Raw genomic sequence first — 20,106 nt, 5'->3', positions numbered from 1 at the left:
CATAGTAATCTTCAGGAATAATCAAGTTGCCAGTTGGAGTTTAGGCAGCACAAGCTGCAATTGAGAAGAAGGCAGGGACCAAACCTTACTGGTGTTTGTAGGAGTTGGGTTTTGATTCTGACACAACTCTGTCAAAGGAAATAAATTCATTTATAAATTATAAGTCTACAAAAGGGTGGCAGTTGAGAGCCAGGAAAAAAGGCATAATATCAATATGTGCTTTAGAAATTTTGTGTATGGGGATTCTAGTTGGGCAGAATGCAGACCATAAAAGAATAACATTATTCACATACCCATAACTGCAAGGAGAGAACTTCCTTCTCACACTTCTAGGAATGAGTGCTAGAAACTTATTGCACCCCAGGATAAAAGAAACTATGATATTTTGGAGGGCTCTGTCCTTTACTCTGCATTTCTAAATTTGAGGGTGTAGTTAGGGAAATAAGCTAAAGAAGAGGAGTTAGTGATTCAGAATCTCCCAGATCTGGAAGTTGAGAGGACAGAGGCTATGTCGAAATGAGACATCCACTGTGGTTGAGGCAGGGGTAGGGGTCCTGAGAGACAAAGCCTGGTCACATCCAGAACACACAACTTATTCTCACACCCATGCTTCCTGTATTTTAAAAGAGAAATAAATCACAATTGGAGACATCTATGAAGATTATCTTTGAGCAACAATATAAGCACAGAAAGCAAAAAAGAAATCTGGAAGCAAGGTAATAGAACCCAAAACAATATGCTTTTTTTCCTTATAGGTATTAGATTGTCTGAGTACTAATATGGGAAAGCAATTTCACAAAATCATATTCTGTTGAAGCTGAAGACTTTAAAGTTGTATTTGTTTGTTTCCTTCCTTTCTTCCATCCTTCAACAATAGATATCTGAGATCATGATACATGACCAATATGACTTTTTAGTCTTCTTCATGAAAAATTTCTCTGTGACATTCTTTGCATGCTAATTGGTTTTACTAAATTCAAAAAAATTCACACTAATCAATAAATCTTTTTAGAAGCAGGCAAAAGCTAGAGTTTTGGCTTCTGTCATACTCTATGGAAAACTCCTGTCAAAAAGAGATAAACCTTTCATTCAGTTCTCTTTTGGCATGGGTTCTAATAATTCCAGAAGTTCAAACTGGTGCATTAACGCTAGCTTCCACTCAAGTATTTTGTCTTGAAGCTTGAAGAACTGGAAAGCTGCTGTGTCCCTTTCACTCTCAGTGTGAGTATAGCATTCTGGTCCTGGCAGCCAAGAAGCAGCAGGTGTACAATGTGGAATAGCTGGCCATTGGTCCTGTCCAGAGAACGGGCTTGTTTATGACACTGGAAAATTCCAGTGTCACTTAGCCTGTCCAGGAGAAACTATTTTTATTTTGTATCCATGCCCTGGTAGTAGAGTTCAAACTTATTTTGGGTTTGCTGATGACCACACTATCAAGAGTATATCAGTGCAGGAAGCCAAGAAGCTGCCATCTGTCCCGTGTCTATATATACAGAATTATTTAGAAGACTTATTACTTAGTTCCCTGTGCCTCCTGGCCTTCTACTGTTACACCAGGAAAGGTGATTCACTTTCTTAAAAGTTGCTCCACTTTGAATAATCCATATAGTTTCCTCAATCTATGATAAGGACCAAAAGTACTGAGCCAAGTTTCAGTATTGAGTAGTAAACTCGCGGGGCTTTATAGGATGCCCAATTGATCCTTCATGTGAACAGAAAGTGGCAGCCAACAGTGCTGTGCTAGGAAATATTAACAAACTAGCTCTCCAGCAGAAAAATACCTGATTTATAGCAACTGCCAATTCCATGGCAAAATATTAAGAGCAACCGTACAAATCCAGCCTCTCAGATGAGGATGCAGTGCAGTGGTAGAGAGCCTCCTTTGATGAGGCTCTGGTTGAATCCCCAGCACTTAAAACAACAAGAAAAACAATAAGAACTTAGTGAAATTGGGAAACTTCACAAAAGTCTAAAATAAACTCATAAAAATTGGAAGCTTGACTAAAGAAAATGAATTTGTAATTAAATCAAAATCTTCCTATAAGACAATTGCCAGTCCAACTGCTCTTCTGGAGATGTGATCACTTAGATAGGAAAGAATGATGCCAGTGTTACACAAAGTACTTTAGAAAGTGGAGGAGGAAATCTTTTCAACTCATTTTTGAGGCCAGCATTATCCTTTTACCAAAATGGGATGAAGGCATCATGAGAAAAGAACATTATTGACCAATATACTTCATGGAGACCAAACAAATCCTGAACAAAATATCACCAAATTATGTCTAGCAACATACAACATAAATTATAATACATGATGACCAGGAATCAAATGTTGGTTTGACATACAAAATCAATTGATATGTTGCCATATTGGCAGAATAAAAGAGAAAGATGATATGATCATCTTAAGATATGCAATAACACAATCTGAAAAAAATTAGTACTCATAGTATGTGTGTGTGTGTGTTGTGTGTATGTTGTGTGTGTATGTGTGTATAGATATGCCTCCCAAGTAACTTAAGAATAGAAAAGATCTTCAATTTGGGAAAAGGCATCTAAGAAAAACCTATAGCTAATTTCAAATTTAAATGATGGAAAACTGGCTGGGCGCTGGTGGCCCATACCTGTATTCCTAGCTACTTAGGAAGCAGCGATTGGAAGGATCACTGTTCAAACCATCCCAGGCAAATGGTTTGTGAGACTCTATCTTGAAAAATCCCCACAAAATTAAGGATGGAAGAGGTGCTCAAGTGCCTAGCAAGCATGAGGCCCTGAGTTCAAGCCCCAGTACTGCCAAAAAAAAAAAAAAGTGTTGAAAAACTGGATACTTTCCCTATGATAGGGAAGAAGACAAGGATGCTCACTGTAAATCACTATTAAAGTTTATACTAAAGGCATCAGAATAAGAAGGGAAAAAGTAAAAGACATACTAAGTGTAAAGGAAGAAGAAAAACTCTTTACAGCTTATGTAGATATAAAAATTCAAAATGATTTCTTTTTTAAAAATAATGGTAAAGTTTATTCAGAAAGGAATTTAGTACAACAAGTTAAAAGTGGGGAGAAATGGGAAAAAAAGAACAGAGAGATCTTTCCTGTTCCCCAAATATTATTATTCCCAAAATAATTTCTAAAACAGTAGCTAGAACTATTAAGTGAATCTACCAAAAGTATAAAAACAATGTCACTATTCAAAAGTCTGTTATGTTTTTATAAACTAACAACAAAGAATGTAAAAATGTAACAGTGTGTACAATAGCATCGTAAAATATGAACTACTTATAGATAGATTCAACAAAACTTGTGAACATCTGTACGTTGGAAATTGTGAAAATTGCTTAGAAAAATTAAAGAAGCCATAAATAAATAGAGATATTACTTATGTTTGTAGGTTTGAAGACTCGGTGTTGCCAAGCAGTCAATTCTTCCCAAACAGTAACACTGAGAATTCTAGCAGGACATTTGTAGAAATTAACAAGCTGAGATTCTAAAATTAAAATGGAAATGCAAAGGACTTAAAAAGCTCAAAAGCATTTGGAAAGAAAAACATAGTGGCAGCCTGGGGTAAGCAGAATTTTAACATGGCCCCAAGATTCTGCCACCTGCTATTCAGGTCTGTATAATCCCTCCTTATATATAGAAGTTTGGTCTTGATTGCAATCACTGTTCAGAGGTGGAGCTTTGGGGAAGTGATTGGATCATGAGGGTGAGGACTTCATGAAGGCATTAATCCATTCATGGATTCATAATTTGATAGGAAGTGATGGAAAGGATAAGAGATGGGATCTGATTTGAGGAAGCAGGTCACTGGAGACATGTTGTTGAAGGGTAGATCTTGTCCCTTGTCCATTCCTCTTTGTTACTCTGCTTCCTAACTACTGTGATATTCTCTCTCTCCTCAAGCCCAAAGTAATGGATCCAGCAATCTTGGACTGAAATCATCGACACTGTGAACCAAAATAAATCTTTCCTCCCCTCAAGTTCGTTTTCTTAGGTAGTTCTCACAATGATGTAAAACAGACTAACACACCTCTCCTTGAGTGCAGAAAGAGCCTGTATGATGGAATTTCACTCTTGTGATTAGGGTAGGCAGCAGTGCAATGTAGCAAAGATGAAGGGATTTCCACCATTGGCCCAGTGAAGATCTGAAATGGTTCTAGGCCTGTGTGTGGATACAAATGCAAATCATTGGTCCTTGTCTTACAGAAAGAGACAGGTCTTAACCACATTTCAGGTCAGGGCAAACCTCTTTATTGCAAACTACACCCTGGAGTCAGACCAGAGACAAAGACCCACATATGCCCTGAGGCATACTTGTGGGCATTTGGGCAAGGAATTTCAGGCTCACAGTTACCAGGGTGTGCTCTTAAAGGGAAGGAGGTCAGACTAACCACTGAACCTGGGATCTCCTCACTCCATGAGGAGGTGGGAGGCACAAGGTGATAGGATGGGGCTTCCTAACAGCAAGACATCTCAAACATTTATGCATATATGAATGACTTCAGGAGCTTATTAAAATGTAGGATCAGACCATTCAGGGTGAGACCTGGGGTTCTGCCTCTATCAAGCTCTCAGGTGACATGGTACTGTGGATCCATGGGCCACACCAGGCTGTAAAGCAGAGGTCCTGTTCTAAGGGCACTACCCCTGTTGAACCTGGCAGTGCATCCCTGGTGCTGAGGCATGGAGTCAGTCCTAATTAAAACCTGTACAGCAAAGAGAAACTGAAAACAGGAAGGGCTATCTTTAATTAAGTGTCCAGTCTTTGTGACTAGCAGGTTCACATGTGGTATCTCATGTAATTCATTGACTATTACCCCTTCTTGGGTAACAGCTAAAAATGTTGGTCATTCACTTAAAGATGTCCTTCCTTCTCACAGCACCTTCATTTCAGACCTCTGTTACCCAAACAGAGCTGAGGAACTACCAGCATCTTCTTTCTAAATGTTCTTTTTCTCAGACCTCACAACAACTCTGGTTCTACTACAAAATTATGCCATTCACCTCAGCTGAGCCATCCTGCTTCGTGATACCTCCCTTTAAGTATTCTTATTGACTTCCTTCACATTATCAACAATAATACCCAAGTCATTTCCACTCTGTGCTTAGCCCCATTTCCAACTGTCAGCAAGAGCTCTCCATCTCACTTTGAAAAGGGAAGAATGTATCATTTGTACCCATAATCCGAATTTCTTTCTTCTCTTGGGTTTTGCTTGTCAGACTTCCCCTGTCTTCCTCTCTCCATTCATTCTAACTTCTAATGACTCATAACACTGCACAGATCTACAGTTTTTTTAAAGGCCAGTTACACTGTGCCCACAGCCATGAGCAGAACTCTTGCTCCATTGTCGTTGCCTGCCATCATCACCTTAATCTCTTGCAGTCTGGGACTTTACTTCCCTATGCTATCCAAACTGCCAACTTGAGGTCATTCAAAGAAAAAAATTAGCATATTTATTCTTAAGATTATGATTTGCCTATATGTACATATATATTTATGAAAGCATGATAAAATTTTATTTCCTCAGTAACTCCTTTATCACAAAATAGGAACAAACTAAGTACCTTGTAGAGTTACTATACATTATCATCCAAATTAGTGAGATCAACATTAATGAAGCTATAGTGAGGTTCCATTCCATATATGACATGTCAATCATTATAAACAAATAAATGTCATTAAAGCAAAAAGGAAATCCTGATTTATCTATTTGTTGAAAGGAAAAATGCAATAAATACAATAATATCTATTCCAGCCTGCGTTAAGGAGATAGCACTGAAGGTAATGGAATAAAGATTTAAAGTAACCATCAATCTGTGCCTTATGAATGCAGTTGCCATGGATATTCAGTCCATTTGAAGTCTGAAGTGAAGCGTATAATTCAAAACTGTGGATAGTTCAAAGATTATTCATTATACTTGGAAGGTTATGATAGTTAACCTTAAGCTAATAATAGATTTTTTTATTCTTTTTAAATCTTGTATATTTATAAATAGACAATGAAAATAGTTGACCTAAAAGCAAGATAACTGAAGATTTCAATCTGGTATTAAAATAATGTATATAACCTGCAGTTGCTTGTTGGACTGATCATTCATTAATCTTATAAAATTATTACTTATAAACAGTAAATGTTTGTAACATCCTAGATTTTAAGGGTGATCTTAGCCCACCAAAATTACCAGGTCATAATGGACATAGTTGGAAGAGAACTTTGAAACCCTTCTGATTACTAACCTTGAGCTACGAAGTATAACCACGTGTCTTAAAAAGAGTGGTATTAAAATATATATTATTTGTATTAATAAAATGTGGGTGCATGGATGACTTAAATTATAAAGAAATAAAAAGTTTCTACTTAGTGTTCATGCTGCAATTTTTGATTCCACAGAATTTTTTAGTTTGAGACATCACTCTGGAGACTTTGCTCCCACTCTTTCCCATGCTGTATTGTTTGACATCTACAAAAGCATGAACTTTTTCCTTAAAATTATGCACTGAAGGTTAAGACCATGGGCCATTCTTTACTTATTTTATCTGAACTTCTTTTCTCACTATTAGTTTAAAGAATGATAAAATAATAAATTGAGTGCTCTCTTTCCATAATTATATTGCTAACGGGCCAACCAAGATGAACTCCTAAATTATTCCAAGAGAATTAGAACTCTTCCTTTACCCTCCATGTATTCTCCTTCTCACTACAACTAAAGCCCTTGCTGAGGTTGTATAAATTAATATATTTGCTGGAAATATGACTTTGGGACATTTTATAAGCAGTGGTTTCCGTGCTGTTAGCAGTGAAATAGAAACTTGAGAAGGTAAAGATTAATTTAAACCATATGATGGATTGAAGAGAAAGGGATGTACTCCACAGTTCTTGAATGTGTGCTAACTCTTTAAAGTGGGGAATGGGATCTGAAGAAAAACACCAGTGAACTTTTCAACTGTCTCAAGAGGAATCAGACCGACACAATTAGCTCTGAGATGGTGGTGTTCCTACAGCAGGCGTCTTTGCTCTCTCTCACAAACAGATTCTTCTGCCCAAGAGAACACAGTTGGAGACCAAAGAGAGAGGAGGTGCCCTAACCCTCACCACTCATAGAGTGAAGCTAGCACCATCTTTCCAGTCATTAGCTGGCTTACTGCCCTGTCTTAGCATGAATTCCAAATTCTGTTGGGTTTTTTTAGCAATAGATAGCCAACCAATTGTATGTTGTAGATAAGTGATGAATTTGAAATAAAAGATTTCTTTTCCTTTGCAGTTTGTTGTCGCAGTGTTCTGGACCATCTATGCTTATGACAGAGAAATGATATACCCAAAGTTGCTTGATAATTTTATCCCAGGATGGCTGAATCATGGAATGGTAAGCAGATTAAAACAACTAGCTTCCTTTTATTAAACAAAATCTATTAAAGTCCTGTCTTTCATTATTAATATTTAAGTTGATGTTCAAAAGGGTTTCATTGTGTATCCTCAATGTAGGTATAGTTAATTTGGTCCGTTCAGCCCCTTCCATTGCTCTCCCTTACCCTTTTACCTCCCACCCCACCCTTTTTCAACAGCGTTCAGTACACATTCTTATAGGTACTAGTGGGAGGGGGGAAGGTGAATGAAGGAGATTAAGATGAGGGTATATGGTTGATGGACTTCATATACTTATATGAAGTAGAACAAAGAAACCTCTTGCAGTTGCTTTAAGTGGGTGGGGAGTGGGTTGAGGAGGAGAGACAGTGGGGTGATCTAACCAATGTACAATATATGCCTGATCAGAATTCTAACTGTGAATCCTCCTGTATCACAAATATATCCTAATAAAATTTTCTATAAAAAATGTTAAAATATATCTATTAAAGAACTATTTTTGAATTTACCCTTTTCATAGCATCTACCTAAATAGCTGTCAAATCTGGGAAGGTTATAATGAGAGATTATAAGTAGAAAAGAATACTGAATGTAAATAAAAATTCTGACTGTGGAATTGAGTCATCTAAACTATGTAGCAGATGAATTCACAGTTTATAAGAAGTGTCAGTGGTGTTAGGTCAAACAACTAGCTCATGCTGGGATAAGTGTGAAATCTCTGTTACTAGAAGGTTTGTCCTCAGAGCCCAAGGACTGACTTCTGCCTGCACAGCCAGCAACACCACTCCAACTCCACTTCCCATCAGAGGTGCAATGTTGGAAGTAACTACTGGCTATGGAAGGTTTCTCCTAGAGAAGCAACAAGGCTGTTATTCCTCATAGATCTGTTGCAGGCATTTGGAGGTGTCACTGGCATGTGACATGTTCACCTTGTCACGTTCTGCCCTTGCTGGGGAGCTTGCCTTAGGCATTTTCCTTCTTCTCAGTCTAATTCTTTGTGATGCTTTAGCTAGTTTCAAATCAAATACTTTGGATTGTTTGAACATCCCATTACAAGATTTGGGTTATATTTTCCACAGAGAAATTTTGTGTCATCTTCCTTTTCAGCTTCTGGAATTGAGCACAGTTTTGCTATTAACTAAGAAGCCTGCATTTTAGTTACAACAATTTTTAGAATAGTCCCAGGTTGTTTCTGTTGAAAAGGGCAACCCATCACAGAAATTATAGGGAGAAAAAGAGCTAGAAATCACGAGTTCCAGGTCCAAAATAACCATTTTCCTTCTGCCCCCAATTTTGGTACATTTTAAGAAAAGTGTGTACTAACGAGCAAACATTACTGTACTGGAGGACTTTGATCCACCCTTTCCAGTCAACTAGTCAAAGGTGTCACATTTCAGTGGAATTTTCTTTGAGTTCAATTAGGATTAACCTTGCACCTCTCATCTAGTTTCCAACATATAAGATGGGTCTTGTGGGTTTAGGAAGGTGAAAAGCCCTTTTATAACTCCATGCTTTTATGATCTTCTACCCCAAATGCCTTTTTCATTCTTCCTGGGCAGACTCCTGCTCATTCTGCTAGCTTAGTCACTATCTTGTTTTAGAAACTTTTCTAACTCCCTAAGCCAAGATAGCTGTTCCATTATTGTGCTTGCACAGCACCCTATCTCTATTATGCATATCTGTATCCCCATAAAAACATTAATGCAGAACAATAGCCTTTGAATTCTGAGACTTTACCCAGTTGCCTGTCATTTGTAGGATCAGTCTATGCTTCTTAGATTGACTAATGAATTCATAATAGTCAGTTTTCATAATTGTTTACTAGTCAATACTAATAGTTACTGTTTTTGTTTTTTTGTTTTTTTTCTGAGAGGAGGAATTCTACTGTGTGCCAGGCATTCTACAGTGGTGTACTACTTCATTTTTATTCTAGTTTTCAAAATTTTGTTATTTATTTTTTATTTATCATACATTAATAATACAAAGGGATTTCATTGTGATAATTCCATACATGCATAATTCTTTAAACAAGCTCACCCCCTCCATTATATTCCCATTCTTCCTCTCTCTCTTTGCCCCCTCTTTCAAACAGTGTTTGGTGGGTTTCATTATGCTGTCTTCATGTGTAGACATTTTGAACAAGAAATTATTATGTCATTTACAAATGAGGAAACTGAGGTTCCCCAAAAATGTATAATTTGCCACAAATCATTTAACTAGTGTGGTTAAAATGGAATCTGAATTCAGGCCTATCTGGCCTTAGTGTTTACTCTTCCTACTTGTTTGTGTATTACCTGAACATACTAAATATTGATTCTTAGAAATTGTTACTTTGTGTAGCTTTTACAAATGTAGGTCTAGATGATACAGGATATACCTCTTTAGGATATTTTGAAGTTTAGTTTCAAGCTACCTACATAGTTCAGTTGTCTAAGAGAAACCAGTAGACAATTAGCCAGGTATTTTTAGAAAAGTATTTCAGGACATTCATGACTCCCAAAAGCAGGAATGTTAGTGGAGATGGATTTTGCAGATCACCACTACATACATTAAACCAAAAAACGTTGTCATGTGCTCTGTGAGGAGCAGCCTTTGGTCACAAAACAGGTGTATTCTTATACAAATAGTAGTCAACTTTTGTGATGTTATTTCCAAATATAAAGAGGAGTAATGCCATCTACATAACTTTTCATTAGGAGTCCATACTGAATGAACTGGGAAAGACTTCTGAAACTGCCACCTGCTGCACAATGTAAAATAATTTCCTTTTGCTGGCATTAGGTGAGCCTGAGATGAGAACAGTTACATCATGTGCTAACGAGGTACAGTCCTGGACTATTTGGCCTGTTGTTTACAGCCTTAAACGGTACAATATTACCTCCAGGCCAGAGAACCTGCACATCATCTGCAGATCTTTGTCCTAAATTTTAAATGTCTCCAACAAATGATTTATCCAGCACGTGTGTAGACATTAGAAGTTGGACTTGACTCAGTTTTTTCCTTGACTTGCTTTGATGAGTTAAAGTTCATACTCTTACTACTTAGAAACATAAGGAGTAATTGAGGAACACAAATGTTTAGGAAAGAGAAATTAATTAGCATGTCAAATCTTTTGAGATAATGAGCTCAGTAGATTATTTTACAATGAACTTTGTTTCCTAGAAGAACATGAATGGCCATTTCTTTGCTTTCTTTATGTTTCTATTCGTAGTTCCAGAATTATTGACAAAAGGTTGCACTTAATAGTTGAGTAATATTTTGCAATATTAATTTATATTGTTCTAATTTTGTATGTATATATTACTGTGAGTATAACTTGCATAAAACATGATGTTGATTTCTTAGATTGGCAATTAAAATATGAACATTTATTTTTATAAAAATGTGTTATAAGATTTATGGAATCGCAAAAAATTAAATAAGTGTTTTTAGCTGTGTTTAAGTTTTAAAGGTTTAACAATGATTAACTATAATTTGTATTTGCTGTTAATTCTAATAGATAATTTTAAATATTTAATTTGAAAATAATATTTTAAATATATGAAAATAATTCATGATTACATTTTTTCCAATTGATCATTTAGATATTTTTATAGTGTTCAATTTTTGAAAATTTCCATTATAGTATATTTCATGATTTTGCTCAAATGAAGGCAACAAAAATAGAATTTTAGCATATTTATATCCATGTTTTAAATTTTAATATTTATATTTGCAATTTATAAATATGTCATTATTTTACTACTCATCCAATCACAGATTTTTCTGTTTTGTTTGTGAAAACATACCTGACAATGTAGGAAGATAGGACATATTTTATTTACTATTTTATCAACTTCACTTATAACTTCTCAAGATTTCTGGCTATCCAAGCCTATCTGCCTGCACTGTAAATGGAGTAGTAAGTCTTTTTAGAGTCTTTAAAGATCACTCCAACACAGCTGTGGAAATCACTTTGGGAGAAGTACATGAAATTCAAGCAGTTATTGTACTCATTGGTCTTAGAAACAAGAGGTATGGTAAGGCAGGCCATGTAGCATACAAATGGGGGCAACTTTCAGAGAGCGAGAGAGAGAGAGAGAGAGACAGAGAGAGGAAGAGAGGGAGGGAGGGGGAGAGAGAGAGAGAGAGAGACAGAGAGAGAGAGAGAGAAGCCATAGGCTCGTGCCTTCACTGGAGGTCAAGGTGGAGTGTATAAGCAAAACATATGAGCATCTCTGAGTCATAGGGGAGGGCAAGAAGGGAAACTTGTGACAGGATATCAGCCCTGTCACATAGGTGGTAGGTGCTCACAGCCTATTTTGGAGGGATGTCAAAGCACCAGTAAAACATTTTTAAACATTTATACTACCATTGCCTGTTTAGATTTTGTAATTAAAAGAATTCTAAGAAAGAATGTACCCTGTTAAGTGTGCAGACTCACACTGTCTGAAAAGCCTCAGCAGAATTTCTAGGTTTCTAAAGCCAAGAACCAAAGAACTGAGATGCACTGTGTAAGTCTAGCATGGCATCATCTCAGAGAACACCATCAGCTCAGTTTCAAGTTTACAACATTGAGTTACAAGCTGGCTTTGAATTTACAACCCAGAACAAAATTAGTCAGACAGTGTGCCTCAGAAACACAGAATCCAAAATTCACATGGCTTTTATTTTGTCTTAGACTGATGTTCCTGGACCTTAGACACCATAACTAAAGGAAAGTGTCATCTCTCTTCCTGTCTGTTATCTACCTCTATTCTCTCAGCAACCAGTCCAAGAATGTATTTAAAGAAGAGAACAGGAAATGGGTAAAAAAAAAAATGAGTTAAAATAGTAATGTAATCTTATTGTGTGACTACTAGGTTATCTCCAGATTCCATGAAATAGTCAAAGAATTTAATTTATTGCAATTTAAAATATAAACTATAGCACATTTAATTGGAGCCAATTCAATACCTCAAATAACCAGTTGTTCTATCCTTCTTCTATCATCCATTTATTTTTGTATTCTTGGCAACTCCAATAGCATGTTGCAACCACCAGACGTTCATTACGTGTTGATGATTGAAAAGATGTTTGTGCATTTGCTTTTGATGCTTGGAAGAATGTCACATTTACTTTTCTGTCTTTTTCCACTGATGATCACATGAAAGAAAGGCAGAGGTGGTATCAGCAAGTGATTCGGTTTCCAAACTGTACTGGGAATGGTCAAAGATAGTTGTGGCCGGCAAATTCTTCAATGCCTGCAACACATGTAGCTGAACTTCGACTTAATTCCATCTAGCAAACATTTATTGAAAACTGATGATATACACAGCACCCTGCTGGGCACTGTGGAGTTACAGGATGAGGCAAATACATGTGTATAGTTTTAAAGTAGGGAAATGGCATCTTTGAAATAGAAGACGGTAAGTAAGAAAGCAGTTTTGCAAGTGGACAGAACAGACCCCAAAGGGCTATTTCCACTCTAATAAGAAGCACTATCACTGTTCTGGCCTGTTTCTTGGTTGCAAAAATAGAGCCTTGTACCTTTCTCATCTTCTGATTATAATTTTAAATCATTTTAAGTGAGCAAATAAACATGAAAAGCAATAAATAAATATTTGTATTCTAGAAAAGTTGTGAACTTTCAGTGATGCTACAACAGGAAAAGCCAACAATGAGAACTGCTAAATGAAGACCTAATTAATGTTTGTAAAGTGCTGTGAGAATGAAGGCATCACAGAGGTTTAGGATATTATTATTATTATTACCACAGATCTTAAGGCAGACAAGGTCTTGATATTCTTGTAATCACAGCAGGAGTTGCCCATTCCCCAAGTAATTTATGAGAAGAAAAAAAAATGAACCCCACCTCTCTTCATACTTGATTTGTCAGTTGTTCTTGTTATATCTAACCAGCCCTCTAGGGAACCATAATTTAGGCAACTATTTATTCTGTCCAATATTGTTTTGACATTTAGTAATTATGGAAGATATTATACATCTGTCTTTCCCAGAAAAGAAGACAGTAAATGCTACTTGGATGATCATTGGTTTGCAGGAATTCAGATTTGATGTTACTCTTTTGGTAGATAACATGACTTATGGGAAGTTTCCAGCTATGGGATACAGATTGTTCATTTCATGATCCATGGCATCTGTACCACCCTAGTATTAGATATTTCATGAAATAAGCTACTGATTGAAAGAAGACCGTTATACACATTTTATAGGAAAACAACTGGCCTTTCTCAATCTTCCACATGTATTTTAAAGTAATTATAAGATATCTGAAAAAATTTAAAAGTAATAGTAAGAAATCTGAACTGAGTTCAGAAACTTCTTGGGGCCCATTTCTAGGATTCCCAAAGAAAACAAATAAGACTCCAGAGATCAGGAACAAGGAGAGTTACATGACAATGAGGCAGATACATTCAGGATTGCTGCACAGTGTTCTTGGGTTTAAACTTTTTGTCTGTCATATTTTATGAGTGATTGCTTTTTTTATGTGAGTTTTCATTTGTGATTGTTAGTTCTACCAAGTCCAATTCTCTTCTGTTAGATTTTGCAGACTTTGATTTTGAGATGAAGATTTTATTGTTCTATGTAAATCAGTTAGAAATGTTAAGGTAACCGGTTTTAGTTCTTGCCAGTTTTATTTTTTTGTTATCTCAACCAAAAATATTGTAAATTGGAGAAAGTGTATTTTGAAACTAGTATTTGAGTCAATTATGGATAATTTTGTGAGGCAGAGAGATAAAGAAAACTGGAGGGGAAAATGAGCCGATAGACAGAGGCCAGGATAGGAGAGGAGAAAGACAAAGAAAGGACAAGAGAAAAGAACAAAGGGCAAAGCCATGAGTGAGATGAAAAGAGATGGCCATGGAAAAGAGGAAGACAGGGCAAGAAGTTGGGAAAGGGGGAGACTAGAGTGGAAAGGGAGTTTTGAAATGTCTGAGAATAGGGGCTAGAGGCAGAGCTGAAGTGGTAGAGCTCCTGCCTGTCAAGCACAAGGCCCTGAGCTCAAATCTCAGTGCCAGAAAAATAAACAAAATGTCCTAGAATAAAGAAACTATAATGGAAAGTCACCATCCACCTTTTTATATCCTACCTACTCCATAGGTGCTTCTTCTTCTTCTTCCTCCTCCTCCTCCTCCTCCTCCTCCTCCTCCTCTTCCTTCTTCTCCTTCTTCAATTGGCAGTACTGGTGGTTAAACTCAGGGCCTTGTACTTGCTAAGCAGGTGTGCTATCATGTAAGCCTTAAATTACTCCTCCATAATGCAAATTAAAACCACACTAAGATTCCACCTCACCCCTTTAGAATAGACATCATTAGCAACACCACGAACACCAGGTGTTGGCGAGGATTCGGGGAAAAAGGAACCCTCTTACACTGTTGTTGGGAATGTAAACTAGTACAACCACTCTGGAAAAAAATTTGGAGGCTACTTAAAAATCTAAACATAGATCTACCATACGATCCAGCAATACCACTCTTGGGGATATACCCAAAAGACTGTGACACAGGTTACTCCAGAGGCACCTGCACACCCATGTTTATTGTGGCACTATTCACAATAGCCAAGTTATGGAAACAGCCAAGATGCCCCACTACTGACGAATGGATTAAGAAAATGTGGTATCTATACACAATGGAATTTTATGCATCCATGAAGAAGAACGAAATGTTATCATTCGCTGGTAAATGGATGGAATTGGAGAACATCATTCTGAGTGAGGTTAGCCTGGCCCAAAAGACCAAAAATCATATGTTCTCCCTCATATGCGGACATTAGATCAAGGGCAAACACAACAAGGGGATTGGACTTTGAGCACATGATAAAAGCGAGAGCACACAAGGGAGGGGTGAGGATAGGTAAGACACCTAAAAAATTAGCTAACATTTGTTGCCCTTAACGCAGAGAAACTAAAGCAGATACCTTAAAAGCAACTGAGGCCAATAGGAAAAGGGGACCAGGAACTAGAGAAAAGGTTAGATCAAGAAGAATTAACCTAGAAGGTAACACACATGCACAGGAAATCAATGTGAGTCAACTCCCTGTATAGCTATCCTTATCTCAACTAGCAAAAACCCTTGTTCCTTCCTATTATTGCTTATACTCTCTCTACAACAAAATTAGAGATAAGGGCAAAATAGTTTCTGCTGGGTATTGAGGGGTTGAGGGGGAGAGGGAGGGGACAGAGTGGGTGGTAAGGGAGGGGGTGGGGGCAGGGGGGAGAAATGACCCAAGCCTTGTATGCACATATGAATAATAAAACAATAAAAAAAATTATTCCTCCAGCCCTTTTTACTTTGAGATAGGGTCTTGCTTTTGCCTGTGCTAACTTGATCCAAGATCCTCCTATTTGTGCTTCCCTACATGGCTGGGATGACAGACATATGCCACTACACCCACCTGTTGGTTGAGATGTGGTTTCACAAACTATTTTGCCCTGGGGGCCTCAAAAAAGTGATCCTCCTGATCTCTACCTCCCAAGCAGCTAGGATTATAGGCTTGAGCCACTCCACCTGCCCTCTCCATAGTTTCCTCCCCTCTCCCTGTCAACCGTGGTAATGGGTTTGAGCTCAGGGCCTTGTGCTTGCTAGACGAGCATTCTACCACTTGAGCCATACCTCCCCACCCTCTCCATAGCTTCTTGAGGCTTGGGATTAATTTTTTTCCTCTCCAGTGCCTGGTGTAGTGCAGACATATCCTTATTATAGATGCTCAATAACTATTTGAAGAGTCTATCTATGTTTGTAGCTCAAGCTGGCCTCCTTGTTGTTCTTTGAGTACATCAGATACCTTCTTCCTCTTGGAATCTGAGCCCCAGGTCTGTTAGGCTCATTCAAGTCAGTGCTCAATACCTACTTCAAGTCTGTGCTCAATACCGCCTTCTCAGTAAGGCCTACCCTGAATGGCTGATTGGCACTATAGCTATCCCATATTCCCCAGCTCAATCAGAATCTTACTCTGCTTGTCCCTCCCCATGACACTTAACCATCCTCGACCTTGTATGTGGTTTTGCTTATATGTTGAATTTATGACTTACTGCCCATCTCCCTCTCCTAGAATGTAATTTCCGTAGGACAGGGATCTTTGATTCAATTACTCATTTATCTCTTGAGAATTATGTGGCAATACATCTACATAATGGACAATTAAGGAATGAATTGACATTCTCACTATTATTATTACATCCTCATGTTTTCTCCTGTTCCCTTTTTATCCCACTCTTTCTTTCTTCTCCTTCAGAGCAGTTGTCAGAGAATGCAGCCCCAAACCGTTTACTTCTTTCCATCTTGCATTTTATTTCACACCGTCTCAGCTGTACTGCCAGAAAATCCTCTATACGTAGCCTGCTATCCCTCCCAGTGACTCTTTTTGTCTATATTATATTGCTACAACTGCCTGAGCAGGCCCAAACCAATGTCCAAAGAACATATACTTGGAATATATCTAATAAGTACAAGTCAGGTAAATAATAGGCTGGATGAAATTTATTGAAAAGATGCCTTTATATGTTGATTACTTTATCTGGGTATTAATAGCCAGACAATAAAATTTTAAGGCAATTTTATGCCATCAGAAACCCCTTTGTAGATCTAATTTTCCATGCAAGAATAAAATTCCGGGCTAATATTTTTGGACTTATACTGTCCTTTTTCTTGCTTTGTTTAAAAGATGAGCAGATCCAGTGACAGCATTAGTTCATAAAAGGGTCTCTGAGTTCTATTCAGGTATTTTGGGGTCAGCAAAACCCAAAGTGTGTGGTTTACTCAAATGCTTTCCCCCCTAATCCCTAAATCCAAAGATATTTCAAAGTAAATTTAATTCATCTGTTTTCCATTCATTTGCCCCTAAGTCTTCATATTTCGGGGAGGGGTGGTGGCAGGCAGGAAGGTACTGTGCTCAGCACTGGCTTCCTTCTTCACTGCCACAGACAGATCATTCATGAGCCACAGACCTGATTCCTTGGCAGAAACCCAAACCTATATCCTGTCCAGTTCCCTTTTAATTGAAGCTCCAACCTCAGCTCATATCAGTGAAGTTGCCAAAGAAAGTAAAGTGAAAAGAAGCATGATTTTCCTCCATAGAACCACAGACTCCCAGAATCTTAGATGTGTGATCTTCAAGATCATCTGGTCTATACACCATGAGATACACAAGTTCATGAACAATATCCTGGTCATTGCCTTGCAGCAGCCACTGCTTTAGCACCTCCAGTGGTGGAGCTCCAACAGTGGACCATTACCATGGGGACATCATCAGCTATGGGAAAGGCTGTCATAGAGAACTGAGTCTTTTCTAGTCTAAATCTTCAGGATTGAACACCATCCTCTGTGATCCTCTCATAATCTCTTTTAAGTGGGTATCTCTCTCTCCCATGACTTCAACTTCATAGTGTACTCATTTATTATTCCCAATCTGTGCTTTCTCGTCCACCTACTCATGGGACATCACTCTGTATTTGACACATGGACCTTGAGACAGACATTGAAGCAAACTCATATTAATCCCTTCTCTAAATATTTTTCACTCACTTCATGTTGCTATCTCAACAATGGCAAAATGCATCCAAAAGCTCCCTTTCTAGCTCATTAAGGTAAACAATTAAGTGACAAATTATATCATTCCTATCTCCCAAATTTGTCCCCGTCTTGTCATATCCACCATCTCTGCTTTAGTTCAACATCATCTCTGAGCCGAAGTGAGACAAGAGGCCATATCTCCTTCTGCCTTTCTGTTCTTTTCACTTGTCCTTTTCCATATTGCTGCCTAGTTAACCCTTCTCAGAGGAATAAAGTTCTAGTGGCTCCTGCTGTATTCCTTTCTCAGACACTACCTGTGAGTGAGGCAGTTCTTGATTTGCTAAGTTGAGTGGGCCCCTTCTCACTACACCATAACATTGTTTGTGCACCTGTGATTTCTCTTAGTCCATTGTTTGGTTTCCATTTGTTTACTTGTTTACTCCCCCACTGAGCTCTGAAGCCACAAAGGGAGGCAATTGTTATCTTTCCCTTAGAACCTAGGCTTGGTACACACTCAGTAAATGTTGATGGAGAAAATGGTATAGAGACCCTTTTCCATCAAATTCGGTTTCTTCTGACCATGCCTCAGCTTGTCTGTATTCGTTTTTACAATTTTGTATGCTTTGGCAAATACACAGCAAAGCAATTTAATCATTGTCCTTGCTTATGAGTGTTACCATGCTTCCACTAACATTTTCAGCAGTTTTGTATACTCTACACTGCAACTTCTTCCTTTCTTACCTGACCAGTGTGCAGTGAAGCAAAGATTTAATATCGTTTTGCTTTTTAGACTCAAATGTAGGACCCTTAGATGTATTCCTAGGGAATCTCATCTTGTTAAATTCAGTGTGACTACAGGATGAGATATGGGGAAACCATAGTGCTAAGAATTTGAGGATCATTGAGTGGCTACTTTGAAATTTACTAATTGATGTGCTCTTTGTTTTGAATTGTGGCTCCTAAGAGGATAAGAATGGGTAAAATCTGCAAGAAAATAATTGATTTTTCAGAGCAATAAATTTTAACCACATTGTCACCTTGCTTGGAGAGAATGGTTAATTCCTAAAGTTGAGAAAGACATTTGGAACTGGATGCTCTTTGAGCATCCATCTTCCTCTACATAGTACCATTATCTGACACATAGTAGTTTTCAGAAAATGTTCTCTGGATGAATGGGTGAATGAAGGGATGAGTGAATGAATTTCTATCATATTTCCTCACTCTCCCACTCTGGTAACACTTTCTGAAAAGGAAATAAGATTATTTTCTCCATGTGAACCTAAATTGGTACTTTTTGATAGCCATTTCATTTTCATGTTTCATACTTTTGTCTCTCAGTGATCCATTCTAGAACTTTATATCAACCTTGTCAAGATCGGTCATTGGTTTATAAATCTCCAGGATCTATCTTCCACCTTCAAATAGTGAAACTATATGTACTGGCCTCCAAGTGGCCAGTCCAGCAACTTGTCCACACAGCTTGTGAGCGGCTAGGTGGGACTGGCCCACTCACCAGCCAACTACTCTGTACCTTGGAGCCTCTTTCTTGCCTTTGGTACAAGAATTCACCTGATTGGTGGAAATGTTTCCATTAATGCAACCCTTCTCATCTCTATCAACCACATCAATTCATTTGACCTTGGAATACAGCTAATTATTCTGAGTTTCCAGACACTGCTCTCTGCATGTGTTAGGATAAAAAGACTGGTGTGAATAAACATTCCTTCCTTGCCTACCTGCTGCCACCACTACATGTTCTACAGTATGTCTTCTTTCTCCATTCTTTTTCTCACTCCAGGTTACCCCCACTCAATTTATTTTTAAGAAACTATTTTAATTAGCATATATGAATTGTATAAAGTGAGGGGTTTATGTGATATTATCATCTATTTATGTATAATATATGTTGATTGTATTTAATCTCTCTAGAACTCTTTATCTCCCTTCCCCCTAACCTTCCACCCTCCTTTTTAAAAAAATTTTCAGACAAATTTCTTAAGCAGGTTTCATTATGACCTTTTCATATGCACATACAATATACTTGAATCATATTCTCTCCTCCCTTTCCCCCTCAATCTTTCACTGCTCCTCCCCACAATTCCTGTTATGTTCATGTCCTCCCTTATATACATACATATGTATATATATATGTATATAGAGAATAGATAGATTCTGCACATGAGAGAAAACATGTGACATTTGTCTTTCTGAGTCGGGCTTATTTCACTTAACATGATTTCCAGTTCCAT

At 37.7% G+C, this 20,106-nt stretch overlaps 1 protein-coding gene across 6 annotated transcripts in view; it reads left to right on the top strand.

Moving 5' to 3' along the window:
- The window catches only part of Aig1 (androgen induced 1), a 248,185-nt gene that overhangs the window by 85,448 nt on the left and 142,631 nt on the right, over positions 1–20,106 (top strand). For 4 of the 6 annotated variants that reach the window (XM_074072967.1, XM_074072974.1, XM_074072954.1 and 1 more), the window contains one exon: positions 7,261–7,362. The exons of the other annotated variants lie outside the window; for them this stretch is intronic. In XM_074072967.1, coding sequence (XP_073929068.1) covers positions 7,261–7,362 — 102 coding nt within the window. The remainder of the gene's footprint in view (positions 1–7,260; positions 7,363–20,106) is intronic. 6 annotated transcript variants of the gene reach the window in all.

The sequence above is a fragment of the Castor canadensis genome, chromosome 1 (assembly GCF_047511655.1).
Source record: "Castor canadensis chromosome 1, mCasCan1.hap1v2, whole genome shotgun sequence".
Classification (NCBI taxonomy): Eukaryota; Metazoa; Chordata; class Mammalia; order Rodentia; family Castoridae; genus Castor; species Castor canadensis.
Note: the sequence above shows the minus strand (reverse complement) of the source record. Positions and strands in the feature narration are given on the sequence as shown.